The 11,095-nt window shown below is 37.2% G+C and overlaps 1 protein-coding gene across 1 annotated transcript; it reads right to left on the minus strand.

The window, feature by feature from the left end:
- Positions 1 to 1,349: 1,349 nt before the first annotated feature.
- Positions 1,350 to 10,602, minus strand: meox1 (mesenchyme homeobox 1). The gene is made up of 3 exons (XM_055042890.1): positions 9,699 to 10,602; positions 4,846 to 5,018; positions 1,350 to 2,111 (listed from the first exon to the last, which is right to left on the minus strand). The coding sequence occupies exons 1-3, from the start codon at positions 10,198 to 10,200 to the stop codon at positions 1,989 to 1,991; spliced, it is 798 nt and encodes a 265-aa protein (XP_054898865.1). The 5' UTR covers positions 10,201 to 10,602; the 3' UTR covers positions 1,350 to 1,988.
- Positions 10,603 to 11,095: the final 493 nt, after the last annotated feature.

Consider the following 11,095-nt stretch of genomic DNA (forward strand, 5'->3'; position numbering starts at 1 on the left):
TTCTTTTAGCCGCATACATTTAAAACTGAATGTAATTATTTAATTTGGGATTTAGTGAGAAAGATGTGAAGGAATTATGCTGATAAAAATTAAGGAGGCTTCCTCATATTGTACTTTGCACACTAAGACAAACTTTGTCAACTGTAATACTTGCGGGTGAAATTTCTGCTACTAAACAAAAAATGTACACTCTTAAAATTTGAAAGGATGTCCTCATTAAATATAATGAAAGCTTTTATCATAAATAATTGAAACTTCTAATGTGTTGTTTCAATTATTTCACTTTCTAGAAGCAAAAACACATTCCTTTTTTTCTTTTCTAGTCATGGAAACACTGACCTCCTTTAAATCAAGGCTAAAAACCCATTTGTTGAGAGCTGCATTTAAACAAAAATAACAGTTGTTTATATTTGACGTATTATGGTTATTATTTTAATGATAGCATTTGACAAAATGTAATGTGTTTTGGTTGTATCATAAGTTCCAACCACACAACTGAGAATTTGATTTCAGTCCCCTCTCTTCTGATATCCCTAAGTGAAATACAATCATAACCAATATCTTTCTTCAACCTTTCTTCCATTGTACTACTGGTTCAGTGTTTCTTTATGAAGTTTCTTTCTTTATTAATCTAGGTTACATCAGCGATTGAGCTGCTGCGGCCATTTACTCTGTTTTCTTTCATATAGAGTTTACTTGTGGCTCCCTGCCAAGAACCATATCTGGTCATTCCAGATCCAACAGAACATCATGGTTCTGTTGGAGGATCCATGATGTTTTTGGTAATTGTCAAGTTCATGACTTGTAGGCAGCGGCTGGGCTCTCTTTGATCTTCTTACCAACTGGCGTTATATGGTCAACCAAATTTGTATTTTTATACCTCCAATTTATTATTATATCACTGGATTTTAATTTGACTATATTTGTTGGAATTAATTGGATTGATTTAGAACATGGTTGCTTGATGATACCCATAATTTTACTGTTGTCTTGTTGCAGGAGTTGGAATTCTGGCCTGGGATCTTTCTGCATACAGTTTTAGTGTTTTCCTTTGGTGGTTGCGTAGGTTCTCCCCAGGTTTCCTCCCACAGTCCAAAAACTGGACTGTTAGGTTAATTAGTCTCTCTACAATGTCCTTAGGTATGAGTGTGTATGCGCCCTGTTCTTCCTGTCATGAAATTTCACTAGTGTGAGGAGTCACTGCCCTCGCCCCACTTCAAAATCTTTTAACGATGGATGCTCTCATTGTCTCCCCAAACTGTCCACAAATGAGTTGTTCAGCCAAGAACACAGTGTACCAAGTGTTCAATTGATGACTAAGAAGCTGCTGCAGATGGAAGAAATTGTTTTGCAAAAGATGATTTATTCTCTTTGCAGAAAAAGTCAACATCTGTGTTTTATCAATGGCATTCAAAATGTATAAAAAGAGCAATAAAAAAAAAAGCGTTCGAGAAAAAAAATCACAAGCAAAAGAAGAGACTGACAAATTATTTAAAAAAAAACAAAATGTCCAACTCGGAGGCACTTAGGACTTGGCAACACGAGTGCAGTCGGAGTCTTTCCAGGTGGTTGTAGTCAAGCATCAAAGGCCCTGCTAACAATACTGGAAAGAGAGGGTATGTTTTCAAACACAATCACAGTCTGATATGTCATTGAGACACCTAAAGCTTCTGTCTGTCACCGATCCACACTGAGCTCAAGTTTCATTCATATTTAAACAGTCAGTACAAAAACGGAGCGGCTGTCGGTCTGAGTATTTATCAGTAAAATGTCAAAACGCAGCTCATTACATCAACTATGTACAACAGAAAACAGTACAAGCTGTGCTCAGTCTTTTATTTCCATTGGGATACTTAAAAAAGAAGTCTTAAAAATTAAAGCTTCTACCAGCCAACTTTCCACAGAATTAAACAAACGTTGTGTCCATGTCCAGCTGATCAAGTTGCATCTGTTTATTTATTTATTTTTTTATACAGTGACGGCCTCCTTCATTCAGAGCTGGGTGAAGCGGCCGAGTCCAAGTCATCATTTTCCAGGTCGTTTGGCGAAGCTGACTGTCCTCCCTTCACTCTCTTCCATTTCATTCTTCTGTTCTGGAACCAGACTTTAACCTGGGATGTGAAAATACATGGATGTTATTAAACTACAAATAGTCAAAGAATATCAAAGAATATTCAGCTCAATTCAGTTTTATTTAGATTCACAAAAGTCATCTTGAGGCACTGTAAAAAAAATAAATAAAATTAATTCAATCACACTATGAGATTCTAAATGATCTCTTAGTTTTCAAACAGTAAAATAAGCCTAACATACAAAGCAATTTTGAAAAAAATATCTGAGGAAAGCCAATTGATTGTATGGAATCATTGACACAAATGATTTAATTTAAGTGAGATTCTAGCATTCACTCTGCTAGATGAGCACGCAGTGACAGCAGAAATCTGTTAGCGTTGAGTCACTGACTTTACAGCAATCCCTCATGTAGCGACAGTGGAGATAAAATCTCCTCCTTAACAGGAAGAAACTTCCTGCAGGACCTGACTCAGTAAAGGGGCCATCTGCAACAACCGACTGATGGTTCGAGAAGACAGAGCAGAAACACATGAGCTGGTGTAGGATTATTTTCAGTGTTCATGAAAGCAAAATTAAGAGCAGGAGAGGGAGACTGATGAGTTAATGGCAGCACTAGAATATTAGGCAGATTTGGTGTCAAAAAAGCTTCAGAGAATATACAACTCAACAATTAAATATGTAGATGTTTTTACAGTTTTTTCTTTAATAATTAGTATCAGTGGTTTATGTCTGATAAATACTGATGACCCCAAATTTTTAAATCACCACTTATTGGATATACATGTTTGAAATGCAACAGAATAATGAATTTACCTTCATAAATGTTAAATTTTCTGTGGAATTTGACTTTTTGTATGCTGTTTAAAAATTTTAGCAAGCACAATAAAAAGACGGCAAACAATGTAATTCTTAAATGTATCCAGCGAAACTATTTTTTGGAGCCTAAATACAAAGCTACACCAGATATTGATTTCATAGCACAACAGATATGACGTCTTTCTTCATTTTGCAATTGTTCTGGACAAATCTATGACACAGACAGAAAAGAAAAAACAACAAAAAAACACTGCAATAATAATAATTCTTAAAAAAAAAACCCGACAAGCAATCTCAGAACGAATGATAAAAATCACTTGGGTTTTTCACACAATATGAAAACACAGCTCCTTGTTCTGGCTCAAAAATCTAAGAGTATCAGATACACTACAGTTGCCAATCAATAGGTTATATGTCTTTTCTGCAGTATATACTCCACTCTATCGCTGGATTCTCTCTCTCTCTCTCTCTCTCTGTCTATATATATATATATATGTATATGCAGATCGTAGACATTTGAATTATAGTGTCCACTCTCCACAACTTAGAATCACAAACAGCCCTGAGCATGTTATTGGGAACTTGCGCGTGGTTGATTACGGAGCTCCGAGTGAAGATGAACCTTGATTGTGTGAGTGTAATGTGCGTGTGTGCTCTTAAGGGAAGCTGGGATTGACATTAAGCAACAGACGACAGCGTGTGTGTGGTCACTGCACGGCGGCCTCATTAGGACGAGCGTTGGCTCTGACAGGCAGACTGGGGTCTGATCCAGCAGCATCGACACATGTTTTTGCCCGATTTCAGCAAGTCTGGAGCTGCCTCCCAACAATTACAGCTGCACGTCATTCTGCCCAAACCACAGGCTGAAAAGCACTGTGGAAAAAATGCTCATTGTAATTCAGATGCATCTGCGCTACTGCATCAGCATGGCAGTATAATCCAAGGCTGCAAAATTCTCTTGCACAAGAGATTATAAACAGAACTCAGAAGAATAAAATGTTTTAAGAATTTAGTTATTCATTTGTGTAATTGGCATTTTCAACCAGGTTTGTATTTTTTTAACCAGCAGTAGTTTAGTATGAGAGTTTCTGACACTTGCTGAACCCTTAGAAGTTCCTACTCTAGGGCACTGCAAAATAATTTAAAACAATCCTAAATACTGATATTGATATTTTCTGAAAATCTATTAATTAATTTCTAAGATTTGTGCTCCCCCTTGGGGTTATTAAGAAGGTTTTAGGATATGTTTTTTATTTATTTAATGTTGATTGAATATAATTTTTCTTAATATGTTTAGATATCGAAAAGCAGAGTAGCACCAAATTATTAGCTGCTGACTGGAATTAGCTTGTTTTACACTTGATGACTGTAAAATACCTGAAGATCAAGCATAGATTTTAATGTGGATAATCTTGCTCAGCTGAGGTTTCAGACAATGTTTGTATCTTTTACCTAGAAAAGTTGCCTTTGTGTTTCACACTGTTGGAATTTTTGTTAATATCTACACTCAGTTAAATATGTATAATTTTAATTATTGCATTATCAAGCAGCTAATGTAAAATTTGTTGATATTTTGTAAATGATATTGAATTATTTGTACTCATGAATATTGTATAGAGTTTCTGGCAGGTCAGAAAAAAAATGTCTGTTTTTAAATTATTTTTTTCTTTTTTTGTAACTGGTAAAAATGATAGAAAAATCTGTTGGTTTTAAGCTTGACTGGCTCTAAATGAGTCTCAGAACACAACCCTTTTCATGCACCACACATAAGTTCCACCTGGTCATGTTCACGACACTCTGGTTAAAATACTCTTAGTGGCTGAAGAAGATTTTAATACCAGTTCCTGTCTTTTCACTCTAATCAGATCGTTTTTAATTAGATGTGAAGGGTTTTATTCCAAAAGAATAAATGTATTTGTGTTGAACACTTTTTTCTTTTCAGTAAAAGTCTGGTACCTGTCTCTCTGTGAGGTCCAAGTTGACGGCGATCTCGTAGCGACGGAGTCTTGTCAGGTAGTTGTGATGGGTAAACTCTGCCTCCAGCTCTCTCAGCTGCTCCTTGGTGAACGCTGTGCGCTCTTTCCTGGCCTTGCAGCTGGAATCCACCTTAAAACTGGAATCCTGAATATCTAGATAGAGACATAAACAAACATTGTTGGCTCAGGTTTTGATCGTTCCCTTTCCGATTTTTTTTTGTTTTGCATGAAGCTAATCCTCTATTTTTCAGAAATAACCTGAAAATTGTTAGATAATTTGATGTCTTAGCTTTCAGACTTTTAATGCTCAGCCATCAACTATTAAACAAACCAAAAAAAAAAAGAAAAACCTTTGCAAGTCTATATACTTCACTCTAAAAGCAGCACAAAGAGACCACCCTGACCTCGACTTACTACTCAAGTTCACCCCCAATGAAACCTGCATTTTCCATTTAATTATCTTTGAATATGTATGCATTACGGTGAAAGTTACTGCTTCTCCGCCTGAGCAGTCGTTTATATATAGTGTGGTTCACGCACAATGTGTGTGTTGATGTGTGCGTCTACGTGTGAGAATGTATCGCACACAGGGCAGGGGCCACCAAACTGGCCACAGAGGGACTGAGTTAGGAGAGGAATGCAGCGGAACATCATTAAAGCATCTAACAAAAGAACAAAGGTGCGGATGTGTCCAGATCTGACTGACGGTTTCCCACTGGAGCCCTTTGGGAAGAGCAGCATTAACTCATCTGTGCATGACAGCAAACATAAAGGAAAAAATTCCTGAAATATCCATATGAAAGTGACGCACACCAGGTATAAAATATAAATATATAATTCCCAAAGCAAATACACATAGTACAAAATATACTGCAGTGCAATAAGACAAAAAACAAATAGACAATAATTTGCAAATGGCATCATGAAAATTTATAGTGAAAATAAATGCATTTAATACATTAACACTGTCTCTATATCTAAAGAAAAATTGTCTGATATTTATGCATTTCATGAAGTGAATTGTTTTAATAGATCACCTGAGTATTTGTTTTTAATTTTTCAATGTGATTGATATGTTTCAATAATAATATAATCATTGATTTATGATAGGAATTTTTGGATATTCAAGTAAAAATGCTTTGTTAAAGTTTTTTACAGTTTCCTGATTTCTGTTGTCTTTAATTAATACCTCATTAATTGGGACATAATCAAACAAATGTGGCTCAACTTATTTTGTGGAACCTCTTCTCGCCAATAAATGGAAAACATTTGGGTGATAATTGTTCATTTGTTGCCGGATTACGAGCCGAAGTAATACCCACAAAATTGTTCTACTTTGTCAAAGTGAGAACCTTTGCCTCGAATTGCCAGAACAGTGAGCCAAAGGAGAAAAATAGACCATATCTGTCACAAATTACATGCATAGGCTTGTGCATGCCTTGTTTTTTTCCATGTACAGAAAACAATGAAGTGTCACAAATGATGCTCTACTCAGAGTCCTCTGCTATGGAGCTGTGTCCAACAGGTTTCCAGTTAATCTGAACACCTGGCAGGCCACATGCTAACTTGCACCTCTTCACCCCCCAATGACCCACTAAGAAATATCCTGCTCAGCCAGAGGCTGTAAAACGTGCATGACAGAGGCTTCTGCACTCAGCGGGGTCCCTAAGAAAACAACATTTGGTGCTTTTGGTGGATGGTGGAGGCATTTTGTCTCAATCTAAACAGATTTCAAAGTGTTGTAAATTAGAACCAATTCAGGGTGAAATCTCTGAGTAAACATTCAATATGCAGTTAGTCAATTTTCTTTATATTAGCCTTTGTTTTGCATTTTAATGAAGCTGTAAGTTGATGTTTGTGGTTGTAACCTCATAGAGAAATTAAAATTGTTGATGATGAATCAGATTTTTTAGCTTCATTAATGAAAACATATTTTGACCTAAGTTTAATAACTTGGCGACCTTTAAGACAGTCAAAGTTGTATATAAAAGAGGACAAACTACTGAAAAACACAACAAAAATAGACATAAAATATATAGGAACATGTCCTGGAAATTATATTTCCTCTATTTGTTGATAATGAATCAACATTATCAACAAATAATGTTGATAATTTATGCATTAAGTTGCACCAAATTAACATAACTGGGATTATGTCAGTATTAAACAAACTGACATAAGTAAAGGTAAAACTACTAATGTTTATAATGATGTTTATGTTGATATCTCTGAAATAAAGTAAAATAATTTAGGAGGATTTAGTAGCAAAAAAGAAAAAAATAGAGTCAAACATTTGGCGTGAAGTCAGTGTCAGATTACCGAACTTTTGCTATATAACTTTTGGCAGTATCCCTCATCTGCATTACATTATCATATTAGCAAAAACTCATGAAGGCTGACTGTACAGCAGCTGTGCCTGTCATGCAAATGCCTTTGGGACATTTTCCTAATATATGCTCTTCTACCAGCCTGTCAATTTTATAAAGGCGAATGTCTCTCTTTTTTTTTCTTTTTTTTTTTTTTTGTCTAAAACCAAGAGCTGATGCAGTGGTCAGACATGTTGCATGCACTCAGTGGGAGATTGTGTTACGGCTTAACGACAGGAAAATGTCAATGGATAAGAATGTAAGAAGTGGGCTTGGAGGAAAGTGAATTTACCAGACGTGGTCTGGCTTGTTTTCAGGGGAGAGAGAGGAGGTTACAATAAGGTAAGAAATGGAGGGAAGGGGGGGATGGCAAGGGGAGGGTATGGAGCAGGGTTGTGGGTGGGGGATCGGGTGGTGGGGTTCATCCTCCCCCATCAATTTTTTTTTAATAAGCCTTATGTCTGCTGTATGCATTGGTTTGGTAGCTTTTTATCAGATATGCTGAGTTATAGTTGGTTGTGTCTGATCATTCTATTTTAAGAGAATATTTAACCATGTAAATTATTTTTGTCTTGCCGAAGTAGAACTACACACTAAGCATTATTTTAAAAAAATCAAGCCTTTAGTTTGAGGACATTTGTTCAACTGGTAAAAAACAACGCCACATTTAAGAAAAACTGTTAAAATGAAATTGTTGTCACCACCAGACAACCCAACATTTTTAGAATATAATTTTAACAGATTTTTTTTTTAAGTGGACCAAACTCCCTATGATATTTTTTCTTATTGGCTATCCAATCCTCCTTATTTTTGGGGGGGATACAAATAATTTGTGATACATAAATTACATTTGAAAAAAATCCTATAATATGAATCATACTGACACATTTTTAATTCTCGCAAGTTGGCATATATATATATATATATATAATATATATATATATATAATATATATATATATATATATATATATTATATATATATATATTATATATATATATATATATATATATATATTTCTTAAATCTATAGGCTTTAACCATGCAACTTTTATTAGCTGCTCTTATTCAAAGCCAAGATGGGAAAGACAGAAAAACATGCTACTTACATGAAGCAGACACAAGATAAACAAATCTAATCATTCTGTAATCACATGGCTCTTAACTAAAAAAAAGTCATTAAAACCTTTTAAAGTTTTAATTTCCAATTTTAAATCCAATCAAACTGGAAATGGCTGCTAAAAATCAAAATTGTGAGAACATCAACAATTAGGTATTTGAATATACTGTGGTGGACAAAGTTTTATTTTGCCAGAAGAACCTGAGGATGGGCAATTTCACATATTTAGATTCAGTTTAAATAAACGTTTCCTTTGGCCTGTTGGTTTTTGCTGCTAAAGTTACACCTGAGACTTTTGGGAATTTGTCCGTCACGCCTATCGGTTACTTCAACCTCCTATTAGCATGTGTGAAATCAGATATGATGAGTAAATGGCATTAAAATCCAACAGCATTACTACCTCTTGTGGTTTCAAAGGTAAATACTTCACCTACCTTCAAGTAAAGTGTACTCTGTAAGGAGCCGTGATATTTTATGGAAAAACTATTTTAAGAGGAAACAAGATTTATTCATTTATTTTGTCACCTGCATCAAATAAATTTTGAAGCACAAGATAGGTTGAAATGTTTACCCTCTAACACCCAGTATTGTGGTTTTCACTACTTTTTAATGTAGATGAATTGGTTTTAACCAATGCTTCATTTCCCACGGATATAAGACATGATGGAAAGCTGGTTCATTATAAGCTCTCGGACAATAAGAGGATGCAACTGCAGCTTAAAAAAGTGTCTCAAACACTGAGGTCTTGTCACCTACTCACCCTTCACACAGCGGTCTGCAGAGAGTGCTGCTGCAATAAGCCCAATTTGGCAAGGAAATAGCCAGATTGTTTGTTTTTGCCAGGTCTGATGCAGGTCAAGGAAGAAATTCTTGACCTTGACATGGGAATTCCAAAAGCTTAAATGTGACCTGGCCGTTGGTTTGTTTGCTGTGTTTATAGATATTTATCTAGAATGATATTAATAAATTTTTCATTGGAGGAAATTAGGATTATTTAAGAGAGATGGTTAATTTATTCCTCTCTCCATCATCATATACATCAGAATACAAAAGATAGGACCACTTTTTGTTAGATATTCAAAATTTCCTAAATGTTCCGATTTCTAGTGAGTAGGTGTAGACTGAATGGTTGACTTTTCACATTGATTTTATATATTTCACTTTAAATCCTTCTCTGCTTGCTTTATAGCATTTTATGATTGTGCAATAAATGAATCTTTGTGTTTAACGTTGGTTTTACTAATACAGATTTTCCCATAAAGCAATCACATGACCCTGTGTATGAATAGTAAAATGTGCAATAAACTTGCCTTGTCTCAACATCGTCACAGAAAAAACTCAGTCTCACCTGTGACATCTCTCTTCCTTTTATTGGAGCACTTCTTGTCCGAGTCAGCTGATGCTACACTCTGGGGTGAGTATTCTCCATCCAGACACCCTGGTGGGACGCTACCTGGCACCCTTTCGGCCCCCACGTTCTCCAGCTCAGAACCTCCACCACCTCCAGTGCCCACTACCGTGGCCGAAATGGGTGGGCAGGCATCAGTTGACCTTGACCGGGTCTCGCAGGGGTTGAATTGCCAATCAGCTCTTGGGTAACCACCGTGGCTGTCTTGATAGAGTCTGTCGTCCCGTGGGTAGGCCGCATGGGGTGCGCTTGGCACCAGGCAGGAGGTGGAGAAGTCCGTGTAAGCCAGGAACTCGGGTTTTTGGTGTAGAGAGAATGGGCTTTGCTGGTATGGAGACTGCAGATTGGTTCCTGGGACCCCAGAGTGGGGGTTTCTCATGCACCCCCAGATGGGACTGCTCGGATGAGCACTCCGCATGCAGCTGCTCGCTGGCTGATCCATGGTGATGCAAAAGAGTTCCTCTCAATTTTGAGTAATCTTCTTGAGTTTAAAGCCTCCTCTAAATGCAAACTAGTTCTAGAAACCGGTATCTTTGCCACTTTTGACTACATGTAACTTATCGAAGCTCTCATTTCATCTGCTGCAGAAGGCTGGCTCCTGTCAGTGGGCTGCTGAGTTTTCCACAGCTCAGAAAGCGTGAGGATAGACACCTTCCAGTGACAGCGCTCTCTCTGTGGGAGTGTAAGTGACGTCCTCTGGCGTTTCTGCTCACACACTCTCTCACACTCTCTCCCTGAAGAATCTTACTGTCTCGTGGCTCAGCGTGGGAGCTGCATCTGCAACTGTGTGACTCCCTCCTTCGGCTGGTTGTTTTCACAACTCTTCTGAGGAGTTCTTGACAAGCGAGACCTCCTCCTCTTCCTCCTTTTTAAACACATAGGTGGGAAAGAGTGGCAAGTTTATGGAGTGAAACATGAGCCTCCAGGAGGAGGAGCCGCAAGCCATCCACATGTTGGTACCCTTCGACCAACCCGTCCTCATCATCTATTAATCACGGGGGGGAAATTTTATATGCACGTCTAATGGGCTTTCCAGACGCAGGGCTTTTTAAAGGGACATTGTCTGAAAAGTATAAAGCAAGCACCCACCCACCTGGGAGCTGGAGACCCTGACTTATTTCAGCTTCTTACTGCTTTCTGACACCCAATTTAGTTCCCTTTTTGACACCCTTTAAAGGAAAGTTAACTGTAACCCTTCACTCCAACCCCAATCCCTGGCTGTCCCATCAAATTTGAAAAATCTCTCTCTCCCTCCCCCTCTCTCTTTTTATGGCTGCATATGTGTGGCTGAAACCACCTGGTTGGACTTTCTGAAGCTTCAAGGTGAGAGAACAACT

Source organism: Poeciliopsis prolifica, unplaced genomic scaffold (assembly GCF_027474105.1).
Source record: "Poeciliopsis prolifica strain line A6 unplaced genomic scaffold, Auburn_PproV2 SCAFFOLD018, whole genome shotgun sequence".
Classification (NCBI taxonomy): domain Eukaryota; kingdom Metazoa; phylum Chordata; class Actinopteri; order Cyprinodontiformes; family Poeciliidae; genus Poeciliopsis; species Poeciliopsis prolifica.